This window comes from Schistocerca cancellata, chromosome 1, assembly GCF_023864275.1.
Source record: "Schistocerca cancellata isolate TAMUIC-IGC-003103 chromosome 1, iqSchCanc2.1, whole genome shotgun sequence".
NCBI classification, from domain to species: Eukaryota; Metazoa; Arthropoda; class Insecta; order Orthoptera; family Acrididae; genus Schistocerca; species Schistocerca cancellata.
Genome location: NC_064626.1, coordinates 899,434,214 through 899,461,097, shown reverse-complemented (window position 1 = coordinate 899,461,097; position 26,884 = coordinate 899,434,214). Strand labels below are relative to the sequence as shown.

Below are 26,884 nucleotides of genomic sequence, written 5' to 3'. Positions count from 1 at the left end.
ATGCACTTTCAAATCAAAGCTGAAGAGTTTCCTCATAGGTCACTCTTTCTATGTTGAAGAGTTCCTTGAAAAATTAAGCTGATTCTTGTGTTATATTGTTGACTGCATTTACACAAACTTATGGCTTGTACTTTTTTGGGTTCATAAACATTTTGGTTTATCTGTTATCACTTGTGTTGTAATTTCATGTACTGACACATTTCATGACCTTGGAGATTTGTTCCTCAATTTGGTTCTACAAAACTAGACGAGTAAAATAATAATAATAAATACATTTCCCCAGTACACATAAATATATTGCTTACCTATTACAGCAGACAGCTGGCTTTCATTTTCAATAATGTTGTATCCAAGATAAGCCAAGTACTCAAATGTTTTTTGCACATCAAGCAATGTGATCAGAGTCCACTGACACATGTAACCTTGTAAGGTAATCCAACCCTGTAAGAAAATTCGAAATTGTTAACTGTGATGTAGAATCACATTAACTTAGTTTATTGTCAGGAAATGTACTACTGATGACCATCGAAAGGAAACTTCACTTAAATGTGAATAGAAAGAAGCTTGTCTACCCAGTGGCAGTGACTACCACAAACTAAGTGACTAAGAATGCTACCTTCAGGTGCCACAGACTTCTTCATCAGCCAAAGGAAGGAAAGGGTTTGAGAAAACAAGAACAAACATGGATTAAGAGACAATGTCATCTGGGCTCTGTGGTTAAAAAAGACAGCAGAAAAAGTAGCTCAACAACAGCTGATTATTTTCTATCTATACTTCATAAAAACATATGGCTGGAGATTGTGAGGAGATTTTGCAGCAGTTTAAGAAAGTAAACAAACCAAAAATGACAAAAGCCAATGCTCCAACTGAAATTTGAAATTAACGATTATAGACAGTATAGATTGCTACTCACCATAAAGACGACACATTAAGTTGCAGACAGGTATGATGAAAAGACTGTTACATACAAAGATTTTGGCCAAAGCCTTCATTCACATAAGCAAGCACACCGCAGACACACGATTCCTATCTCTGGCTGCTCTGGCCAGAGATAGCAGTTTTTGTTTTTCTTTTCTGATGAAGGCTTTGTCCACCTTTGTGCAGTCATCTTTACGGTGAGAGCAATCTATCCTTTGCAGAATTGTTGATTTCCCAACCTGAACTTTCGACTATTTGAAATAGACTTATAAATTGACACACATTTATGATGATATATGCCATTACAGTAAATTTCTTGGAGAAATATAAATTAAGAAACATGAAGGTTCGGTAATGGCACTAAATTAAGAATAAAGTATATGCGATAAGTCTTCAAAACTATTGCCAACAAGGATATAATAAACATGTTAATGTTTCTTAAGTGTTAATGTTACATACTAAGTACACAAGATTATCATCATATAGTCCTTTCAGATAGATATTAGGCCTGTTATAGTAGAAGTAGGCTGTAGGCTGCTCCATCTGTTCTTCTCGTCACCTTTTAAGTGTGACAATATTGATCACTTACTGCTATGGTTGCAACACAGTAAACAAAGGTCATGTTTGTGGCACTTACCTCGTGAGTGGGACAGTTTTTACAATGTAAGTCCATTGCATATTGAAAGGGAATATGATGCATAGCTGCAGCCATAAGTTTGAAATGTTTGACATCCTTTATATACATACATATATATGAATACACAGGATAAATAAATACACTGTTGTCAAAAATTAATGTGACAAACCGTGATTTCCCCATACTGTGTATAATTCATAATAGACTCATGCGAATTGTCAACAGATATTCATATGCTTGTGTTCCGACGTAAGATGGCATTCCAGTTAATGGACAACCATGCCGACAATGAAGTCAGGGCATCTATCAAAGAGGGGTAGTGTTTGCCAGGTAGTCCCACATCCACAATCACTGCATACACAGTCACAGACAGTGCAGTATGGTATAGAGAGGAAGCCTACCAGACTCTTTACAGTGGAGGGCCATGTGAAGAATGGAATGGAAACTGATGTAGTCCAATGTTGAATCGCTCTTATTTCTCAGATGTGGCAACAGTTTAGAGAGACCAAAACTGTATCCCTAAGACCAAGGCAGGGCCCACTACATGTGAAATTGTAAAGGGAAGACCATTTTTGGCTGTAAGGGCACGATGGTACCGCCTTAGTACTGCACGGCAACTGGAATCTGACCTCACAGCATCCACTGGACATGTTTTATAAGAGGCAAACAGTACAAAAGTCTTCAGCAGAGTCGCCTTTATTGCCAGAGACCTGCTACATGTGTACTTCTGACGTGTCTTCACATAAGAGAACTTGTACAGTGGAGTCGTCAACATGCTGCCTGGATATCCTACAATGGGCCAATGTTCTTTTTACAGATGACTCCCAATTTGGTCTGAAGAATGATTCTCGATGGATTTGCATCTGGAGCTGCCAGGTATCGTGCCGAGATCTTGGGATCTCATGTTCAGTTGTTGTGAGGTGTTGTGGGTCCTGTCTTCACACTGACGGATGATAATGCTCGACCTCATAGAGCACGGGTGATTGATGTTTACTTGGAAACGGAAGAAATTGTATGCATGAGGTGGCCTGCTCACTCTCCTGATCTGCCTGATCTGAATCCCATAGAACATGTTGGGGACGCATTAGAGAAGTGGGTTGTATCACATAAGCATCCACCAACCACCCTCCAAGACTTGAGAGCAGCTCTACAGGAAGAATGGGTGTCATTGCTTCACCATGAGATTTGTGGAATCATTCACAGCATACCCCGTCACTGTCAGGCCTGTGTTGCTACCACAGATGGTCACACGGATACTGAGCACATTAATCAGTTGTTGGAATGTGGGTGCAAATCTGTTAAATTGGAACAAATGAAGAGCAGTTTTGTCTAGCTTTATGCATATTGCAGCTGTTTATGTTCTGTATTCTTTACATTATTTCTACTTATTACCACTTGTTTGTACTGTTTGTGGCAAAATAAATGCAACATTGCAAAATTTCCATTTGTTGCTTTCATTTTGGACACCAGTGTAGTAAGCCTGACAGCAACACATACAATGTCATAACTTTGATTGTTATTAAACATATACTTTTTTCAAAAGTTACAAAGAAAAAGTAACACAGAGCTATAGCTAATTGTGTAAGCTTTTTTTTTCTTATGATAATACTTGCTTTACTGTCAATGGACAAAGGATTAACAATAAAGAGGGAAAAGTGATATTATTTCTATGGCTGAAAAAAGAGAAAAAAGTAATAATTTTATAGCACTGACCTGAGAATTTGTTACAACAGTGTTGCACACGTCATTGCCCCAAAGGGGAACAGGACACGCTGAGAAGAGACTTTCAGATTCTTTGGGTGAAAGGGCTCCATCTTTGTCCTTGTCATGATGATTGAATAATGTAGAAAGAAACTGTTGACCCTTGTGACTCAGTTCCGTAGTACAGCCACTGTGTACTCGAAGACTGATAAAATAAAACTGAAAGTATAAGCTTTAGCATACAACAGTTCTAGCTGATAAAAACTTTTCATTCACTTGACAATCAAACATTAAGTAATCACACAACAAATGAAATTTGAAACAGCAACTCCAAACAAGTAAATGAAGTAATTTAAATTCCAACTATTCCAAAAACTTATCTGGAGCTCTCCTGAAAGAGCTCTCTTTCAACTTTTATACACTGCTGACCTCTCTCAAACCATGACACATCTGTGTCATATGACATATGCCAATATGTATGAATGAGTTTACTGTTAAGAAACACTTGTGTTTTAGACTTCTGTGAGCAGTTGTAAAGACACTGTGAAAGAAGATTATTTGAGATTTAAAGCAACTTCACGTTTGACACACAAACGTTTGAGCTTCTGTCTAAAAATGCACCTCTGATACTGCCATTGGCTCCAATAGTTATGCAAAATAGGCTTTACCAAAGATGAATATTCAAGGTTTGAATATAAAAAATAAAAATTTCAAATAGTAGCAACAACATTTCCAGATGTATATTCAGGGCAGTCAAAGATAATGGCTGTCTGCTGTGCTGCCTCAGCCCATAACAAAGGAATTAAATTGTTATAAATCACTTGGGTATATCTACTGTGGAGAGGATTAGTGAAATTTCCCAAGAAACCTCTGCAACAGACAACAGTATTTACGCAATGGGGACTGATGTCAGGAACAATTTATAGTGAGAGTTCGAGGTAAAGTCAGTATTTAAGAGTGCAGTTTTTCAAGTGTCGTTCAGGTACTTCTTAGGGTGATGCAGCTTACACTTATCGGTCACTCTTGAGCCATAAATGCGATTGTAATGAAGCCTAAGAATTAGATTTTCTTAACTGAAGTTTATGCAAACACACTGAAGTGAAAAATTAGTGAAAACTGTTATTCAGTTGAAAGGGGAAATTAAAATCATTACACGCTGTTGAATATGAATTGAGGGAACTCAAACATAGAATAAATGTTACCTCAGTAGTCTCCATCTGAGCTGTGCTACAAGAAACTGCGATGCTGATTTCTGAAATGACTGCCCTTGAAGATCTCTTGTTTAATTTTGTGGAGGGTCTCAAGTTTCAATGTTTAATGTAATTTGTTGTTCATTTTCAATACACTTATTTTCATGATATCTTGTAATCATTAATTACATAAGATGTTGAGTCGCAGATAGGCACAACAAAATGACAGTCACAAATATAGCAGTCAGCCAGTAAGGGCTCCGTCAAAATTAGATGACAAACACACACATACATACTCACACAAATGCAACTCACACACACATGACTGCACTCTCAGAGGAGGAGGCTGGGGAAGGGGAGGGGAGGGGTAGTAGGGTGGGGGTGGCAGACAGTGATGTGCTGTTGGGGAGCATGCAGGGACGAGATAGAAAGAGGGTAGGGCCGCTATGTGCAGCTGAGAGGTTGGATGGAGGGCAGCGGAAGGAGGGGGGGGGGGGGGGGGAGATAGCGGAAAAGGGGAGAAGTAAAAAGACTGGGTGCAATGGAGGATGTGGGCTGTATCGTGCTGGAAAGGGAACAGAGAAGGGGCCGGTTGGGAGAGGACAGTCACTAACGAAGGTTGAGGCCATAACAGTTACAGGAACGTAGGATATATTGCAGGGAAAGTTCCCACCTGCGCAATTCAGAAAAGCTGGTGTTGGTGGGAAGGATCCATATGGCACGGGCTGTGTAGCAATCACTGAAATGAAGGATGTCATGTTTGGCAGCGTGCTCAGCAACAGTGTGGTCCACTTGATTGTTGGCACTACTTACAAGCCACACTGTATCAACCATCTCAGCCGTATGGAACAGACGGCTACACAACCCCTGCTCCCAACCCCTTACCTCATGGTTCATACCCTTCAACAGACCCAGATGCAAGACTTGTCCTATACATCCTCCCACCACCATCTACTCTAGTCCAGTCACAAACATCACCTATCCCATCAAAGGCAGGGCTACCTGTGAAACCAGTCATGTGATCAACAAGCTAAGCTGCAACCACTGTGCTGCATTCTATGTAGGCATGACAACCAACAAGCTGTCTGTCCACATGAATGGCCACCGACAAATTGTGGCCAAGAAACAAGTGGACCACCCTGTTGCTGAGCACGCTGCCAAACATGACATCCTTCATTCCGGTGATTGTTTCACTGTGTATACCATTTGGATCCTTCCCACCAACACTAGCTTTTCTGAATTGCTCAGGTGGGAACTTTCTTGCAATATATCCTACGTTCCCATAACCCTCCTGGCCTCAACCTGCATTAGTCACTGTCCTCTCCCATCCAGCCTCTTCTGTGTTCCCTTTCCAGCACTAAACAGCGCACATCCTCCATCGCACCCAGTCTTTATACTTTTTTCCTTCTCCGCTGTCCACCCCTGATTTCCTGGACATACAGAACATGGACATACGATGCAGCCCTTCAAGATGGAGGCATGGCTTATTCCCCACACAGCTCTGCTCCCCCGGGACAGTCCAAGTTCTCGTTTGTTTATGGTCATGGTTGTCTGCCACAACATACTGTCCACATAATATTCTTATTATTGTTTGCATAGCTCATTACATGTGAGAGATTTTCTGTCATATTTGATTAACTATAAGCAAGGTGTAGAAAATTTATCTGGAAGTAGCTGCTCATAAACTCCCTGGGCCAGACTTTTATGAATATATCCCATTGAGTGAAAATATGCCTGCACTCATAAAACTACATTATGGTAAACTACAACAACTGTTGGTACTCCGGTTGCGACAACAGTTTTAAGCTAGCAACAATTTACAGTGTTATAAGGCATCATGTCTCACATGCTTATAAAAGTGAACATAAGCAACGAACATTAATAACTCACACACACATGACTGCACTCTCAGAGGAGGAGGCTGGGTGACAAGTGACATGTCTATGTGACTTTAATGTCTCTTACCATCTTCCTTATATCAAAGTGATTATGAGAGGGAGGGGGAGGGGGAGACGCAGGGTGAAGGGGAGGGGGAGACATTGGGGGAGGGGAAAGGGCAGAGAGGGAGGGGGAGAGGTGGGGTGTCGAGGGGGCTAGATGTTTTGGGTGCTGATTCAAAAGGGAAAAGTAGAGCTGCTCAAGGGGGAGGAAAGGGGAAAAGACATAGAAAATGTGATCAACTTACGGTGGATGCAGGAATTCTTGCGCTATTTGAAGATTATCATTATATCCAAATTTGCGTAGCACAGTCCAAGTTGTTTCATTTCTTCCCCTCTGAATAAAGAGGCAATGAAGAAACAGAAAACCTAAAAGAGCGATAGAATTTTTTTATACAAAATGTATTCAAGGACATCAACATATACTTAGCACATGAAATAGATATTTTTAATGAGTATCTGCATATCACATAAATGGAATTTCATTTATCGTAAGTAGACCTTACATATCACAAATTTACCATTTTTTGTGATTGCATTTCCTGAAACTCCATTTGATAAATTGCGTCTTAAGACAGATTTTACATCTTCTAATGCCTGTGGCTGCAATGGGGCATTGAAACACCGTTTTTGGAAAAAATTCAGTTCCTCATCATTTAGTAACTCGTCATTGTCCACGTCACAGATCTGTGATTGAAGAACTAAGCATTAAAAAATGAAAGCAACAAATTAACAGAAAGCTACATGATTGATTTTATGTAATGTTAAACCCAATTATTTGAAATATGTACCTTAAAAATTCTTGTTAGTGCTCCCTTACATTCTTCTGTGAGCTGCAAAGAAAAGATACACAATTAAATACAGTTTATACCATTACAAATAGCTTCTCTTGGTGACAGTGCATCCTCCAGTTTCGAGAAGACTTACAAATATTAACTGTACAGATGTTTGTTGCAAATTATGTACATATGAGAATATACTGTTGGACACATTTTACATAATGTTAATTGAATAGTAGCCAATGTTCAATCCACGACAAAGTGCCCCAATGGCAAAACTGAATGGAATGCATCTCAGTCTACAGTGAAATTTAATTTTTAGATTTCTGAAAACCAACGGAGTGAGCAACTGGGACTTTCATCTCAAATTAGTTAAGTCCTTACAAAGGATAGTAACTTCTTACAAAAGACACAGACGAAACTTACTTTCTTTTTTTAAAAAAAAGGAATGAATTGTTTTAAGCAAATACTAGCAACTGAATTAATGTTAAGACACCTGCATCATAAGACATTAGTATGGGTTACATTGTTATTAAATATTGATAGATAATCACCCTTACGATAAATGGACTCTTGGCAAGAAAAATTATAGAGGTTTATAAATTCATTTGCAGATGCTATTTGTTGGGGGTCATCATCTGTAAAGACTGGTTTGATGCAGCTCTCTGTGTTACTCTATCCTGTGCAAGCCTCTTCACCTCGGACGGCAACCTCCATCCTTATGAATCTGCTTACTGTATTCATCTCTTGGTCTCCCTCTATGATTTTTATCCTCCCCCTCCCCCTACACTGCCACTTCCCCCCAACACTTAATTGGTGATACCTTGATGTTTCAGAATGTGTCCTACCAACAGAATCCTTCTTCTGGTCAGGTTGTGTCACAATTTCTTTTCTCCCCAATTCTATTCAGTACCTCCACTTTAGTTAGGTGATTTGCATTCTTCTGTAGCACAACATGTCAAAAGCTTCTATTATTTTCTTGTCTAAACTGTTTATCCTCCATGTTTCACTTCCATACATGGCTAAATTCCACACAAATACTTTCAGAAAAGACTTCGTAACACTTACATTTATATTTAGTGTTAACAAATTTTTCTTCTTCAGAAATGCTTTCCTTTCCATTGCCAGTCTACACTTTATATCCTCTCTGTATCAACAGTTATTTTGCTTCCCAAATAACAAAAATCATCAACTACATTAAGTGTCTCATTTCCTGATCTAACAACAGCATCACCTAATTTAATGTGACTACATTCCATTATCCTTGTTTTGCCTTTGTTAATGTTTATCTTATATCCTCCTTTCAAGATACTGTCCAACTGCTCTTCCAAGTCCTTTGCTGTCTCTGACAGAATAGGGTATTTTCACCATTTTGCGGAAATCATCTTAATTGGTCAGTTATGTTGTTTTGTGGTTATGACATGTTTTTGTGCCTCATGAATTTCAGTATTTAAAACAAAATGGAAATGATATTCAAATAATTTGAAAACTTGCTAAAATGCTCCATTTGAGTCATGTGAAGCCTGTGACATCACTGGTTTGGATCCTGCCTGTAGTATCGTAAAGGACATTCACAGTGATATCTTGTTATTCTGGAATTCACGTTTCACATAAAGGGTTACAAATGGTGAGTAGTATGACACTGTACAAATACAGCTATCAAAACTACAGAAAATTTGTTTTTCACTGTTCCAAAGAATGAAAGGATGTGTAAAATGTTGTTGTAACTTTTGCTCGTAAATATCCAAATGAGATAGTGGTCTCTTTATGTATTTATTTCTGTGAGGATCATTTTGATGTAAGTAAACACTCTGTATGACCATGCTGTTGCTTTTAGCATTAATAGGTAGCTTGTTGGACTCGCAAGGCCGAACCTCATCCAGAACGAGGTTCCATCTCCCCGCCCCCTTTTCATACTGCTGTCTTCTTTACATTTACTTTCCTTTCCTCACAATACAGTTATTTCAGAGATTTAATTTCTATAGCATATTACACTCTAATAAATATTTTTATTTGTTAGCTTCATTTTACACTTAATCAGTTTAAGATAAATCACAAGGATGATAAGAAACCATTTCATACCTGATGTAGCTCTCATTCTGAAGCATCTGAGAAACCCTTTAACAATTTCTGAGCACATTATTCTTCCCAAACGAGTTATTAAAGATAGTTGCCACTATTTTTTATTGTATAGCCTTTCACGTGTTTCCATGGAAAGACTTTACAGCATGGTCCAAGCAAATAATCTAGTTCCAGATTTCCTCAGTTTTTATAAAATTCTGTGAGTTATTGTTATGTCACACTACTTCTATACCAGTCACCATGAAATGAAGTTTTTATGCTTCTTATTTCTGGAACATCCGAGTTGTTTTTGAAGAACGAAGGGATCATAAGTGCATCAACTTTCAGAAGGTTTCCACAATAAGCCTTCAAAAAATTCCTTTCTATTATTACTTAGAAGGTGTACATGCATTTTCCATCATTAAATAGCTAAACCGTTAGCACAAAAAGTACGAAAAACACTCATAACTTATGCTAACTCTCCTAAAAAACTAGTTTAACACAGGAAAATAGCCTGCTACAGTGTCTTCTTCCTGAACTTTAATTGCTACACCAAATTTTTCTTTGGTTTCCTTTGCTGTTTGCTCAACGTATAGATTGAACAACATTGAAGATACGCTACAATCCTGTCTCACTCCCCTCACAACTACAGCTTCCCTTCCGTGCCCCTTGATCCTTGTTAACTGCCATCTGGTTTCTGTACAAGTTGTACATAGCCATTTGCTCTCTGTATTTTATCCTGTTACCTTCAGAATTTCAAAGGGAATATTTCAGTCCAGACTGCCAAAAGCTTTCTCCAAGTCTATAAATGCTGTGAATGTAGGCTTGTCTTTCCTTAACCTATCTTCTAAAACAAGTCTTAGGATCACTATTGCCTTGTGTGTTCCTACATTTCTCTGGAGTCCAAAATGATTTTCCCCAAAATTGGCTCCTACCAGTTTCCCATTCTTCTGTAAAGGATTTGTGTTAGGATTTTACAAACATGGCTTATTACACTGGTAGTTCAGTAATATTCACATCTGTCAGTACCTTCTTTCTTTGGAATTGTAATTACTATATTCTTGAAGTCAGGATATTTCGCTTGTCTCATACAACTTGCACACCAGATAAAGAGTTTTGCCATGGCTGGCTCTACCAAGGCTATCAGTAGTTCTGACTGAATGACTGAATGTCACTGACTCCCAGGGAATTGTTTTGACTTAGGTCTTTAACTGCTCTACCAAATTCTTCTCGCAGTATCATCTCCCCCCTCTGATACTCATCTATGCTCTCTTTCATTTCTATGACACTGCCTTCAAGTTCATCTCCCTTGTATAAACTCTCTATATACTCCTTCCGCCTTTCAGCTTTCCCTTCTTTGCTTAGGAGTGATTATCCATCTGAGCTCTTTAATATTCAAACAGCTGCTTCTCTTTTCTCCAAAGGTCTCTTTAATTTTCCTGTAGGCAGTATCTATCTTACCCCTAGTGAGATAAGCCTCTACATTCTTACATTTGTCCTCTAGTCATCCCTCTTTAGCGATTTTGCACTTCCTGTCGATCTCATTTTTGAGATGTTTGTATTCCCTTTCTCCTGTTTCATTTGCTGCATTTTTATATTTTCTCCTTTCATCAACTGAATTCAATATCTGTTATCCATGGATAACCTTGTCCTTTTACCTATCTGATCCTCTGATGCATTCACTATTTTCTCTTTCCAAATTACCAAACTTGTCTTTATCGCATCCCTTTCCACTGTTCAATCAATACCTAATGCTCCCTCTCAAACTCTCCTTAGGTTAGGTTAGGTTCGGTTAGAATAACCTGCCTTTCCTACCTTTTTGCAATTTCCTCAGTTTTAATATACAGTTCATAAACAATAAATTATGGTCTGCACCCACATCTGCCCTTGGAAATGTCTTAAAATTTAGAATCTGGTCTTACCATTTTATAAACAATCTGAAACTTTCTGGTGTCTCCAGGTCTCTTCAACATATATAACCTTCTTTTGTGATTCTTAAGCCAAGTGTTATCGATGATTAAATTATGCTTTGTGCAGAACTCTATCAGGCAGCTTCCTTTTTATTTCATTTCCTCTATCATATGCAGATAAAGCAGCTTACATACAGAGTATATTGGTCTTTAGCTTGGAAACATTATGGATTTATCCAAACATTTACAAGTAAATGCCACTCATAGGAGTCATACAAATTTTCTATCACCTGCCTGTGAAAAGTCAGTTGTACTCTGTGTTTAGCTAGTAGCTTGCATTTTACTTGCTTGTAAGAGTTTAATCACTGTGAATGGTGAACTACAAGGCACCATTGCTAATTTTTTTCTCCCATATTCATCGTCTGTAGTTTGTATTCTATGTAAAGAAGCTTGTAATGTCTGAAGCACCTGTTTTGTAGCCCAATACATTGCCAAAACTGTCCACTGAACCTTTCTGATTGTATATAGGTTACTACTTTCTTTTGTATTGTTGTATTTGGTGAGATGAGGATGTGGACTGTGTCCATTATGTGAGGATTTTGAGGTTGACTGATCACTGGCATCGACTAGAAAAGGCTTTTGTTAGACATGGTTCACATGCTTCAGCTTGCTGTCCTGCAAAGTGGCAGCACTGTGACAAAGGCTGTTGTACACCGAGGTGATAAAAATCATGGGATAGCAAAAAGCACATATACAGATGGTGGTCGAATCGAGCACACAAGGTGCATTGGCGGAGCTGTCATTTGTACTTGGATGATTCATGTTAAAAGGTTCCCGACATGATTATAGCCACAGGCTTTGAATGCAGAAAGGCAGCTGGAGCTACATACATGGGACAATCCTTTTCAGAAATCTTTACGGAATTCAATACTCTAAGATCCACAGTGTCAAGAGTGCACTGAGAATACCACATTTCAGGCATTACCTCCCACCACAGACAACATAGGTGCCAAAGACATTTATTTAACAACCAAGAGCAGCAGTGTTTGTGTAGAGTTGTCAGTGCCAAAAGACAAGCAACACTGCATGAAATAACTGTAGAAATCAATGTGAGAATACCATGAACTTATCTATTATGACAGCACAGTGAAAACTAGTGTTAATGAGCTATGGCAGCAAACAACCGACACAAGTGCCTTCCCTAACAGCATGATGTTGCCTGCAGCGCCTCTCCTGGGCTCGTGAGAATATCAGTTGAACCCTAAACAACTGGAGAACTGTGGCCTGGTCAGATGAGTCCTGATTTCAGTTGGTGCTGATGCTAGACTTCGAGTGCTGTGCAGAACCGACGAAGCTACGGACTCAAGTTGTCGACAAGGCACTGGGCAAGCTGGTGGTGGCTCCACAATGGTGTGGGCTGTATTTACATGGAGTGAAACCTATCACTGACTGGAAATGGTTATGTTCAACTACTCGGAGACAATTTGCAGCCATTCATATTCCAAAACGATGACAATGCGCCATGTCATTGGATCACAACTATTCACAACTGTTTTGAAGAATGTTCTGGACAATTCAAGTAAATGATTTGACTAGCCATGCCGCCTGACATGAATCCCATTGAACATTTATGGGACATAATAGAGAAGTGTCAGATTGAGCACAAAATCCTGCACTAGCTACACTTTTGCAATTTTGGACACCTATAGCAGCAGCATGGCTCAGTATTTCTGCACAGTATTTCAACGACTTGTCAAGTCCATGCCACATCAAGTTGCTGCACTACGCCATGCAAGAGGGGGTCTGACAGAATACAAAGAGGTATCCCATGACTTTTTGTCACTTCACTGTACACTTGAAGCCTCTGGCGTTAACTTAGTACTTGACATGACAGTGTTTTCCACAGTACCTGGCCTGTCCAGTTCATCCTCACCGAAGGGCGAATGGTGAACTATATCAAGTTTATAATCTCAGGGTGCACAGCAAATATGGATACTAGTCCCATAGATACCTAATTATATCTTAATAACAGACATGAGATGCTACCCATTGCTGGAAGTTTTTCTCACTAGCATGGTTCACCATCTCAAAATTCCGCAAACAGCTGGAAGATCAGAAAACAAAGCCACTGTGCACACAGAATATTTGTCGGGGAGCTTAGGACAGAGATATGGACAATGCTTTGTTAGCTGTTGCTGAAAAGACTGGGTGAAACCACTTGTTAATAATGGTACAAATGACACATGCTACCTAAGTTGAGTGCTTAGACAGACATGGACAATTCTGCAGCTACCCTGGTGTGTACCTTGCTTGTACTCCATTTACAGGATGATGGCTGCTGTTGTATTGTGGAATGGGGCACATGGGAGCATGGTAATTAAAGCATATACATGATTGTAATGTAATCATTATAGATTAATTCAATGGAAATTGTAGTAGTAAAAAAAGAGGGGTAATATATTCTAGAGAAAGATAGTGCAGTAAAGAACTATAAAATGGATATCCAAAGGAATTGTTTCGATGAGTTCAGATAATTATGATTAGAAGGCTTGGGTGGTGGGGGGAGAGGGAAAAGAGAGGTTATAGTGAGACAAGAATTTCAAAAGAAATTTTAAAAGTTCCTGAACAGCTTAGAGACTTAAGGTCATCTCCCAAAATAAAGAAATAAATAGCAAGTCCTCAGACAAACCCTGAACAATATGGCAAACACTTTATATAGGATGAGTTCACCTCACCATAGTAGCTGCAAGAAAGAACTAAGTCACAGCCAGAAAGTCAGCTACAATAATTGCAACTTATCAACCCCCTCTTCCCCCCAAGGATGCACGATCCTGTACCTTGAAAGCAAGCTGATGGAACCAAGGCTGATGACACATTATGTCACTATGTTTCTATTACAGGCATTTTCTACATCTGCATCTACATAGGTACTTCACAAGAATTTCATTAATTAACAACAGTAGATTCATTCAAACACAGGTTTGCACCACAAACGGTTAATAGTGTCTGTTTAAGAACAATGTTCACAATTTCCTTTCAATAGTAATTTCATATTCTCATTCATTCACAAATTTGCACTGTAAGATGACTAAATCTGATGTAGCTTTATTTTTTAAATGATCAAGAATGAGCTCAATGGCAACATTTTTCTTTTTGAATGATCAGAAAATTTTGATGATTGCTGGTGTGTCAAAGTACTGCACTGCATGGAACCAAGAATTCCATCTCTTGATTATTGGATTGGGAAAAAGTTTTTCTGGCAGCTGAAGATATTCCTCTTGATGAAACTGAAGGTAGGTGCTCTTCATTTTGTGAGTGCAGAAATGCCATTTTCACCCTACTGACAATAAAACTTAGCTCCTGTAATTCTTTCGTGAAGATGTTACCAATTAAGTTCATTTTGTGCATCGAGTGTTTGAAATGTATTAAACAGATTTCCATTCAATATATGAAGGGCATCATAAGAAGATCCCATGTACACAGCAGAGTCTGAAACTAAAGCCACAACATTTTCATATTTAAAATTGTTGTAGTCTTTTAGGGTGCTTACTATGGCCTGAGCAAAAGTACTTCTGTTAGGAACATCTAAAAAGTTACAGGGAGCCAGATACAGTTTCTGTTATGATGTTACAGTCATTGTCCGAAATAAAACTGCAATTACACACCTACCATTTTCGTCACGAGTTTCATTGGTAATAATCACAATAGGAACGCCCTTCAGAGCATATTTGATTTCTTCTTTAATTTCGTCACTACACTGTCTGATATACTCTCGATGAAATCTATCTCAATTCAGCACCAGATATGTATTTATTAAAAAATAAACTAACTTCAACATCGCCTAGTTTAGTCAATGGGATGATTGCCTTCAAACACATTTTAACTACAAGGTGTACAACTTTGCTTCTGCTGTTTTTTTCCCCAACATTTGAGGCTATAATGAAACAAATTGGTTATACATGTATCATTCAAAGTATTTTCCATCGCTGGCCACTACTTTCTCTCATCCTTCAGGCAATGTACGCATCCTGCATCGAAAAAATTGTTCATCTTTCGAAGTGATCCCCGAACCAATCCAATTTGTGACCTCTTCGTGAGATCAGAAGTGTTGGTCAGCCAGGCAATGCGTGATTGATCTAAACAGGTGATAGTCAGAGGGAGCAATGTCTGGAGAACATGGTGGGTGGGGTAGAACTTCCCATTTTAACGTTTCCAAGTATGTTTTGACCTCTTTAGCAATGTGAGGTCGAGGATTGTCGTGCTGCAAAAAGACTTTAGCGTGCCTCTCGCTGTATTGCGGCCATTTATCTTTTAATGCTCTGCTCAGACGCATTAATTGTGTTCGATAACAAGCACCTGTGATTGTTTCACTTGGTTTTAACACCTCATAATACACGACGCCAAGCTGGTCCCACCAAATGCAGAGCGTGATCTTGGAGCTGTGAATATTCGATTTGGCCGTCAACGCGGAAGCATGGCCGGGATATCCCCATGATTTTTTGCATTTAGAGTCATCGTAATGAACCAATGCGATGCAGAAATCCCTTCCGTTTTTGCCTCTGAAGCAACTGTTCACAAACACACAAATGCCGTTCAATGTCTCTTGGTTTCAGCTCACACGGGACGCAAGTTCCTTCTTTCTGAATCATGCCCATAGCCTTGAGACATTTTGAAATGGCTTGCTGTGTCACTCCCACTAAGCATGCCAATTCTTCTTGAGTTTGACACAAGTCTTCACTCAGCAATATCTCCAATTCTGCATCTTCGGAAACATTCTCTCTTCCACCACTATGTCGGCCTACGAAGTTAAAATCACTGTTCTTGAAGAGTTGAAACCACTCACAACACGTTCTTTCACTAATAGCATCCTTAGCATATGTACTTGAGAGCATTTGATGAGACTAAGCCGCTGTTTTCTTCATATTAAAACAAAACAGTAACGTCTACCGTAAATGATGAGAATTAGGTTCGTAAACTGACATTTTCAATTAAGAACAACTTTATGATGCAGCGCAAATATACTTATGTTTGAATGAGGTTATGCTGACCGAGGTCCAAGCTAACTGCCCGACATCTGCGATCTGTTTCTTTCGACTGCTACTTACCATTGTCGCCACTTATAGGCAAACGGCAGAAACAAAGTTGTATACCTTGTATATTGTGGCTCATAGATTCATTCTTCAATTTTTTTTTTTTTTTTTTCCCATCATCTAGCAGCTCACCAATAGCAGCTTGCCTTTTAAATGAAGTTCCTGCAGCCAAAGAAGACACTCTTTTTGCCTTGTGACTAGCACTTTTAATGTGTTTTTCTAATTTGTCCTTCCTCCTCTCAGCTGGGTTTCAAATAAATAAAAAACAGCCAAACCAAACTTGTGAACTAAAACTTGGCATCCCGCTATCAGGGAGTGTGTGGATGAGAGAGAGCAGAGAGAATTTGCTATGGGGAGTGGTGGAATGTGGGGGTAAGAAGCAGGTAACACAAACCTGTGTTTTGAGTTTCCATGAGCTCTTGATAACTGGCTTCCTTTTCCAAACTGAAGCAGAAGGTAACCCCACAGTGGGCCAACATCCGCAACATCACTCATTTTCAAACACACACACACACACACACACACACACACACACACACACACACACACACACACAAAGAAGAAGAAGAAGAAGAAGAAGAGTGCTGCAAAACACAGGCAGTGACATCACAGCTCAGTGACAAAACCAGATGACAATGCAGTCAGCACCAGCTAACAGTACACTGCACACTTGACAGCCAACATCTACTTATCACTATGGCACAAAGTTGCCGATTGCTATCTATCACAACTGGGGAGTCCCCACGCCAAGCTATAATCCCCAAGAAGTTTGTTTGCTGCTTTCCTCGCCAATATTTCCTTGTTTTGTGCAAGGAGCTATATTTACGAGGGTGAGTCAAATGAAAACCTTAAATATTTTTTTAAATATTATTTACTGTGCATAAGTGGTACAAATCTGTATCACTTTTCAACATAATCTCCCCCACACTCATTGCAAGTCCTCCAGCACTTACAAAGTGCATAAATTCCTTTAGAAAAAAATTCTTTTGGTAGCTTGCACAACTACTCATGCACCGTATGGCGTACCTCTTCATCAGAACACTTTCCTCCCATTGCGTCCAAACATGTGGAAATCACTGGGGGCAAGATCTGGTGAGTATGGTGGATGAGGAAACACTCAAAATGCAGGTCTGTGATTGCTGCAACTGCTATATGGGCAGTGTGGGGCCTTGCATTGTCATGTTGCAAAAGGACACCTGCTGACAGCAATGCCACTTTGATTTGATTGTAGGCCGCAGATGATTTGATTTTTTTAGATCTGGTGACAGTTATCCCTCTAGGCATGTAATGCTCCAAAATGACGCCTTTTCGCCTTAAAAGAGAGTCAGCATAACCTTCCCTGCTGATGGTTCTGTTCAAAACTTCTTTGGTTTTGGTGATGAGGAATGGCGCCATTCCTGGCTTGCTCTCTGTTTCCGGTTGGTGGAAGTGAACCCAGGTTTCGTCCCCAGTGACGAATCTTGCAAGTAAGCCATCACCTTCTCATTCAAAGTGCTGAAGAAGTTCTTCACAAGCATCAACAAGTCGTTCTCTCATTTCAGGAGTCAGCTGCCGTGGCACCCATCTTGCAGACACTTTGTGAAACAGGAGCACATCATGCACAATGTGGTGTGCTGACCCATGACTAATCTGTAAACATGCTGTAATGTCATTAAGTGTCACTCAGCAGTTTTCCTTCACTATGGCTTCAACTGCTGCAATGCTCTGTGGAGTCACAGCTCATTGTGCCTGAACTGGACGAGGAGCATCTTCCACTGAAGCCACACCATTTGCGAACTTCCTATTCCATTCGTAGACTTACTGCTGTGACAAACATGCATAACCGTACTAAACCTTCATTCGTTTATGAATTTCAATAGGCTTCACACCTTCACTATGCAAAAACCGAACAACAGAACGCTGTTCTTCCCTGGTACAAGTGAGGCAGCCACCTTTATAGTGATACTGCGACGGTATGTGTGCATCTGCACTATGCTGCCAACTGCAGGCCATTCTGCACGCTGTCTGTAACACGCTTACCAACTTACAGGATAATGGCGCGAAATTTCGATGTGCTATTACAAATTTAAAGTTTTCATTTGACTCACCCTCATATATGGGTAGGGAACAAAGCGAATAAAATTTAAGAAAAAAATCTGATAAGAATCAAATTCAAAAAGTTTACATTACTATATTTTCACATCCAACAAAGCAAGAAAATGTACTCTTCGAAATCATCCAGTAAAGTTTTGTAAGCTGCAGATGGTGATTTTCTTATGTATCTTAACTTTGATGCTTGTTTCTTGCCTCACTTTTATTTGTTCATTATTCTATCCAGGTATAAATAAAACATCCTTGATTTAGTGTTCACTTTTCAATGATGTATCTTGTTTTATCTACTTATAATAACTCTATAGTGCATAAATGTGTGTGTTCTACAGGTTAGCAGTAAGTCATATCTTGCACATATATAGGTATGCAACAAGTGTTTGTTTATGATTGTAATTTTCACTCTTTTGTATCTTCATGTACTGATATTACATACAGTCGTAGGTATATTATAAACAGTACAAGTCTAGTACCTGTATATTCAACTTTTAGCAATTTCACTGAAATTATTAATTTTATTAAATTTAACTGAAATATGTTGTTTTCACATTTTATTGCACTTTGAAGTTGACTGAGATGTGCATTATACTCAGGTAGTGTTGGAGTGACATTTTTTTTCACTTTCAAAACATTTTGCATTTGCAGCACGTGAATTTCACATAACTCTAGTTATCACCTTACAAGGTTGTATTTGGTTGCAAAATGCCATAGTCATTTGATACGATTCAACCAAAGGTGTGAAGAGAAGGTGAACACGTTAAGCTATTTGCAAAAACTCTAAAGGAAGTCCGGCAAAAGGTAAAACTGTTCAACAAGAAAGCACAAAAACGTCAAGAGCGTCTGAAATTAAGTATGAGGAATTTATCACAGTATTGGACAGGTCAGTGGAATTACTTGCAAACCCCTACACTCTGAAACCTAAGACAAAGTTTTTGATGAAGTTTCAGGGTACTGATGAAGTGATTTAGGTAAAGTTGCCTGTAAATGTAAAACTGCAATTACCAGGATGAACTTCTGTAGTTCATATCAGTAGAATTAAATACTTTTTCAAAGGGCTACAAATTTCTTTCCACAAGCACCAGCACAAACGCCATGTACTGGAATGACAAAGCAAAAGGGTAAAGAAATAGCACAGAATAGGCCATATGAGTTGAGACCAAGGAATACATAGTCAGAGATGGAGGAATACATGAGTACTAGTAGGATTTTTGCTTTATTTTCATTGATTCATGTAGTGTACTTAAGAAAATAGGTACTTTTTGTTGTATTCCTGCCTTTTTTTAAGGAGGGGATTTCCTCTAGGTGATGGCGAGGATCATGTCTAGACGGAGTTCAGTGTATGTTATGATTTTGGCCATCTTCACAGCAGAACAAAGTGTCAGCCAACCTTTTCAGAATGGGTTTTTGTTTGCGCAGCAGTCGATGTAGTCGTCACGAATCGCAGATGGTCGTTGAGACTAACCTTCGACATCTGGAGCTAAGGAAAGAAGTGAGAAGTTTGCAAGATATGTTCTTAGAAGTGCTAAAGGAAGCAAAGTGGGGCTATACAATACAGAATATATGGAGTGAGCATTATGAACTTAAGTTTTCCTATGATAAGCCGAGAAAACAGCTGCAGCAAGTAACAGGTACAATCCCATATTCTCTATGATGGAGCAAGAGAAGATAGCTGAGTGTGGGTGGTAAGCTACTAAAAACTGTGTTTGACACAGAAAATAATGATGATCTCAGATCTGAATAGTACAATACGTCAAGCGCAAGAAGTAGCAAGAGATACAGAAACAATAGTGGACCAGCATACAATCCAAATTATAGGTATGGAGCAGAGATTGTTAAATATAAGTAAAATGATTCGTAAAATAACAACTGAATTACAGAAGTACGCTAATGATACAACAGTTATCATGATTAAGAATTTATTTATAATACAGACTCATCCAAAAACATTTGGCAACAAAGTATGGAGAGAAAATTAGTGAACAGTTTAAAGTAGTGCTAGAATAGAATCAGGAGGAATTCAAAAGTTGTCCACCATGCTACGCATAAACAATGAAGCACTATGCCGTTAACACCAAAACGGTTTCCTCAAGAATTACTGCAAGCAGAAAAGCAATTTCCTGCAGGTCTGCAGCACGTTATTTCCATAAACAAGAGGATTTTACTATCATGTTTCCATAGTTAAAAGTTTACCCTGATAAAGAACACATATATATTAATGTACAGTTGCCAGTGACTAGCTTTAAGCCACAATTTGAATGTTATATGATACATGCATATTTAATTGGATGGAGTCTTATTGACAGAGGAATTAAATTCTCAGTTAATGAAGTATTAGTTGCATCTAAACAACAGGAAATGCACATATTTCTGTCAGGAGATGTCTGCAATCATATTAACGAAATTATTACTATTTCTCTTGCATGAGTAATTCAAATGGGTAAATGATCAAGTTAAGTACACTATTTTTGGGGGAATATGAATACACCAGAGTGTAAGAAGGAAGTCATGTAGCCACGAACACATTTTCAGTTGGTCGGAAATCATCATATTTATTAGTAGGTACAAGCCACAAATGATAATAATGAACTGTTACAAAAACAAGACTTTTACATGAATGGCAAGAGTAGAATTGCAGCTTAGTGGTATATTAATCAAAAGAACAGAATGTAATAAAGCAGGAGTAAGCCTTCATCTACCACCAACAATCACAGGTACTACAGTAATTCTTAGTGTACAACTAGCACTGTATTGTCCAGAAAATTCCTTCAGCGTATTACCTATTTAGAATATTTCCTTTCTAAATTATAGAGTAGATGCTACGGTTCTAAAGGTCATAATAAATTAACTGATGCAGAAAATGGGCAAATTGTTCTGATCAAATGTTAAGACATGGTCAGGATCATCATCATCATGAATGAAATCAGAACACGATTACCATTTGTGTACCAGCCACTATCATACACACAGTACTAGCAGCCATTTGTGTAGTTTATCCTTTCCTAAGACATAAAATAATGCAAGCAGAGGACCACATGAGATCCCTATGTAATGACAGGGTGTCTACGTGGACAAGGAAAAAAAATTCCCGGATTTTTCCCGGATTTCCCGGTTAAAAACACTTTCTCCCAGATGACAGTATATTTTCCCCTATCACTCCCTTGAATGGTTATGGTTTTGTACACGGGCGTACAATTTCCCGGCACTTTAGAAAACGAAACTCAGAGAAAAAGACACGTTTTGGAAATATCTTTGATGTACAGCAACATGTACGCTGCGTATTTTCGTATTACGAAAACATACATTAGAAAATCCACCAAACACCGCATGTTACTTTCCGAACCATTGAAACCGAGATTTCGATGCGCTTTTGTAAGCCGTTCGTAACTCATGTCACGTGATCTCGCCAGGTGATGACACGTGATGTAGTCAGCTAATAGCAACATCAGTGTTAAGTAGCACGCCAAACAGGGAAAGTTAATAGTTTAAGTTAATATACATAGTGTTGTTACAAGAAAAGCAAAGCTTTCACATAAAATATTGGTCTCAATCTGCAAGAGAAGCTAAGCTTTCGCATATACTGTTGATCTTTTTTGCGCGTGTTACACTTTAAGAGATATCATACAAATGTGCCTGTAAAATTTTTAATGATGACATAAATGTCTGATCTTCAGGGTTCGAGGGTTCGAAATGCTTCTAAATGGCTCGTCATCAGACACCTGATTTATAATGAGAGTCAAACGCTTTGTGATTTAATAAATTCACGGTCCATTCTTGTACGTAGTTCAACTTACGTAAAAGGATATTTACTTTGAAAGTAACGCTTTTCAAACCACCAATCGTAATATTTTCCCGCGACCTGTTACAAATAGGTTCGTTTCAGCAGTTGCCAGAGAGCTCAGGTAACAGGCGACACCGCGCTTGGGTAGATATCATGACGTAGGAAGCCCTATGTACATATGTGTAAAAGATCATCAATGCAAGATGATACTGCAAGAGCATCGGAATTTCGTGAACCATATTAAAATGTGCACATTTAAAGTGCATACTTAAAGGCACACTCGTATGACCAGATTCCCAATGAAGTACCGTAGACCCCGACCTGATATTAAGCTTTTAAGTGTGGTTTTCAGGATGTAAATTTTCTTGGAGCACCAGTACTGTATTATATCATGTTTGGTTCTTTCTTATGGCATAATGCCATACGTGCTAGAAAATGAAAACATGCACTTGAAATGCAGCGAACAGTTGAAACTACCCAGTACTGTGGAATTAAACATTTCGTTTCAGATACATTGACTGCCTCTGCGGAAAAGATTAGCAAAAGTCAAATTTCTTTAGCAAACAGACAAAAATAACTTCATTGTTCCGCAAGGCGATTAATGCTTGACTGTCAGAAAGGTGGAAATAAAATAAAATCTGAAAAAAATGGTTCAAATGGCTCTGAGCACTATGGGACTTAACTTCTTAGGCCATCAGTCCCCTAGAACTTAGAACTAATTAAACCTAACTAACCTAAGGACATCACACACATCCATGCCCGAGGCAGGATTCGAACCTGCGACCGTAGCGGTCGCTCGGCTCCAGACTGTAGCGCCTAGAACCGCACGGCCACTCCGACCGGCAATAAAATCTGAAACTAATGACATATTTCAGCCTTTAGTAATTATGTGAATGTGTTATAATTCACTTGATAGCTCCCGGCCACGGATATCCATTTTGTTTTCATTTGACGTGAGAGTAAACGAAGGGGGAACAGCAAAATCACTGAACGTAAACACGGGTCACGTGGAGACTACCCACTACAGCTCAGATTGCTCTGTGCATCAGCCCCAGATCTACGACATTTGCGAACCGGGTCAATACTAAAAAAAAAAACGAATTTTCAAAATATGTTCATCTTGTAGCGCACATCTTTCTGAAAAGTCTGAAACATAAAACGTATGTATTCGAGGAAATGTAAGACATACACTCCTGGAAATGGAAAAAAGAACACATTGACACCGGTATGTCAGACCCATCATACTTGCTCCGGACACTGCGAGAGGGCTGTACAAGCAATGATCACACGCACGGCACAGCGGACACACCAGGAACCGCGGTGTTGGCCGTCGAATGGCGCTAGCTGCGCAGCATTTGTGCACCGCCGCCGTCAGTGTCAGCCAGTTTGCCATGGCATACGGAGCTCCATCGCAGACGTGAACCGTATGTGCAGTTGACGGACTTTGAGCGAGGGCGTATAGTGGGCATGCGCGAGGCCGGGTGGACGTACCGCCGAATTGCTCAACACGTGGGGCGTGAGGTCTCCACAGTACATCGATGTTGTCGCCAGTGGTCGGCGGAAGGTGCACGTGCCCGTCGACCTGGGACCGGACCGAAGCGACGCACGGATGCACGCCAAGACCGTAGGATCCTACGCAGTGCCGTAGGGGACCGCACCGCCACTTCCCAGCAAATTAGGGACACTGTTGCTCCTGGGGTATCGGCGAGGACCATTCGCAACCGTCTCCATGAAGCTGGGCTACGGTCCCGCACACCGTTAGGCCGTCTTCCGCTCACGCCCCAACATCGTGCAGCCCGCCTCCAGTGGTGTCGCGACAGGCGTGAATGGAGGGACGAATGGAGACGTGTCGTCTTCAGCGATGAGAGTCGCTTCTGCCTTGGTGCCAATGATGGTCGTATGCGTGTTTGGCGCCGTGCAGGTGAGCACCACACTCAGGACTGCATACGACCGAGGCACACAGGGCCAACACCCGGCATCATGGTGTGGGGAGCGATCTCCTACACTGGCCGTACACCACTGGTGATCGTCGAGGGGACACTGAATAGTGCACGGTACATCCAAACCGTCATCGAACCCATCGTTCTACCATTCCTAGACCGGCAAGGGAACTTGCTGTTCCAACAGGACAATGCACGTCCGCATGTATCCCGTGCCACCCAACGTGCTCTAGAAGGTGTAAGTCAACTACCCTGGCCAGCAAGATCTCCGGATCTGTCCCCCATTGAGCATGTTTGGGACTGGATGAAGCGTCGTCTCACGCGGTCTGCACGACCAGCACGAACGCTGGTCCAACTGAGGCGCCAGGTGGAAATGGCATGGCAAGCCGTTCCACAGGACTACATCCAGCATCTCTACGATCGTCTCCATGGGAGAATAGCAGCCTGCATTGCTGCGAAAGGTGGATATACAGTGTACTAGTGCCGACATTGTGCATGCTCTGTTGCCTGTGTCTATGTGCCTGTGGTTCTGTCAGTGTGATCATGTGATGTATCTGACCCCAGGAATGTGTCAATAAAGTTTCCCCTTCCTGGGACAATGAATTCACGGTGTTCTTATTTCAATTTCCAGGAGTGTATTATTTGGTCTTAAGTATGCCCAAGTGCAGTTCCATGCCTCTTCATAAAGCACTTTTCTACTGCACGTCCAAACTATATTCAGGAGAGTGGAAATTGAAATGTCCTGTGGTGCCTCTCCTGCTCCCAGTCGGCCGGTTTGGCAGCCTGCCTCTCTTAAATCTCGCAATTAATAGCGGATGGCATTATTTGTAATCGAGAGAACAAGAACTCTTCGGAAAATCTGAACTCTTCATTGCCCATTAGTTAATAACTTGCTGTTTTGCGTGTCATAAAATTAAATATAGGATATATAAAACCAGTACTGACAAGAGATAAGCAAGAAATTACACATTTCTTCAAACCTTAGCTCCTAGCATTTGTTTCTCTCTAATCTTGCTACAGCTTTACATGGCGTGTTTTTCTTTCTGTGAAAGAATCTTTTACCTCATCAAAGTTTGTCAAAAGCTTTGCTACATGGAAAATCGAAATGTAGTTATCTAATAATGAAAAAGCTGTTAATACAAATAATACCCAAGACTGGTGTGGTTTCTCGATCTGATTACGTCTATTTTGTCACTGTCTGCTAGATAAAACAAAATAGGCCTTTCTAATATGGCAGCAATTTTGTAACACACCAAACAAACGAGACTGCTTTGGCACAAATGGTCATTTTTATAACATGACAGAATATAATCCAATAAGTATCAATATCAAATGCCTATTAGGCCTACTACAAGCAAAAAGGTTTATGTTAGGAAATATTTTCACGTTTCATTCATATGCACCAGCTTCTCTAGCATGACATCGAAAACTAGCATTACGAAATTTTTATATAAATTTGGAAACGTCTTATTCTTCCATAATTTGTGTGATGTCCTCGTTTCTTCTCAGTCCTCGTTCTAACAAACAATCCTGTCATCACCAATTCTGTAGCTATTGCTGCCACTGTCAAAATCTGTTCGCCGATTAACTTCACTAACCCTGCCAGAATCACTGGTTTAGTTCTCCCGCAATTATTTTCCGGTTATTCGTTGTTACGTGTTCGTACAACACGTTTTCCGCGTTACTTCCATAATAGAACTTAAGCGGCTGGTAGCCGGGGACTGTACTACTGGTCCTTACTAGTGTAGCGATCTGGCCAAACATTTTCTGTCAAAACTTCATTTTCTTGGACACACCGAGAAGATAATGCATAATCTTTCTCACCTGTTATTCCTGTCAGTCGTTTATTTCCATTCTGATAGTATGAATCTATGGATTTCGCTAGTAATTATAACAACGCTGATCATTCCCACACCCAATCAGCCACATAATCAGACAGCGATTGCCATTCATCCATTCGGCTTTACTCCACTCAGCTCGTATAGCCCCGTCTCCTTTTGTCTGTGGAAAGTTTATTTCTAGATGCGACGAGGATTCTCCTGACAGACATCACGTACACTATGCATGCATTCAAAAGTCAGCTTATGATTCATTCAGAAATCAACTTAAAATGTGTTCAAATACCAACAGAGAAGCGTTTCAAAATCATATGACTAATTGATAGGCAAATGTGCGCTGGATGCTAGGTGCTTTATGAAACAATCTTTTTTTCCCCTCAGGAATTAGGCGCCCCCTTTTCCCGGAAGTATCTAGCTGCTTGCTGCGACTGCTTGCACAGCCAACAGCCACATTCCTGTTGACAGAAGCGGGAGAATCTACTACTCAAACGTGACTCTACTGCGCATGCGCATGAGCCCGCGCGTTAACTGCTAAAACGAATCAAATGTAAACAGTTGCGACTTCACGCTCATTAGAGGCAATTTGTTGTTATGAAGCACTGCATAGTCTTCCTAAAGCCTTTGACACATTTTCAATCGGCAGACGCTTGCATGAGCACTTGTGTCGTCGCTGTATATGGCGCATTTCCTTTGCAATTTAAGTTATTTTCGTTTTTTTCTCTCGTTTATGTTTTATTGTTGAAGTGTTATTCTGCAGTAGCGGGATACAGTAATATCCTTTGTTAGTGTGTCGGTTCTTACTAGTCAAAATTACAGAAATTTAACTGAAAACTAAAACAGTGAAAAATTCCCGGAATTCTAAAAATATCCCGGGTTTTTCCCGGTTTTCTCCCGGATGAAAAAAATCCCGGGTTTTTCCTGGATCTCCCGGTTGTCCCGGGTCGTAGACACCCTGAATGAGTTGTACCAGAGGGAGAAACAGAAATAGTGACACAGAATTTTGTAAGCAGAGTAAGT

The 26,884-nt window shown here is 39.9% G+C and overlaps 1 protein-coding gene across 2 annotated transcripts in view; it reads right to left on the bottom strand.

Moving 5' to 3' along the window:
• LOC126190838 (mitochondrial Rho GTPase) overlaps window positions 1-26,884 on the bottom strand; it is a 192,069-nt gene that overhangs the window by 73,566 nt on the left and 91,619 nt on the right. For both annotated transcript variants that reach the window (XM_049931420.1, XM_049931428.1), the window contains exons 6-10: window positions 7,175-7,216; window positions 6,905-7,070; window positions 6,632-6,752; window positions 3,269-3,461; window positions 306-441 (exon numbers count right to left, since the gene is read on the bottom strand). In XM_049931420.1, coding sequence (XP_049787377.1) covers window positions 306-441; window positions 3,269-3,461; window positions 6,632-6,752; window positions 6,905-7,070; window positions 7,175-7,216 — 658 coding nt within the window. The remainder of the gene's footprint in view (window positions 1-305; window positions 442-3,268; window positions 3,462-6,631; window positions 6,753-6,904; window positions 7,071-7,174; window positions 7,217-26,884) is intronic.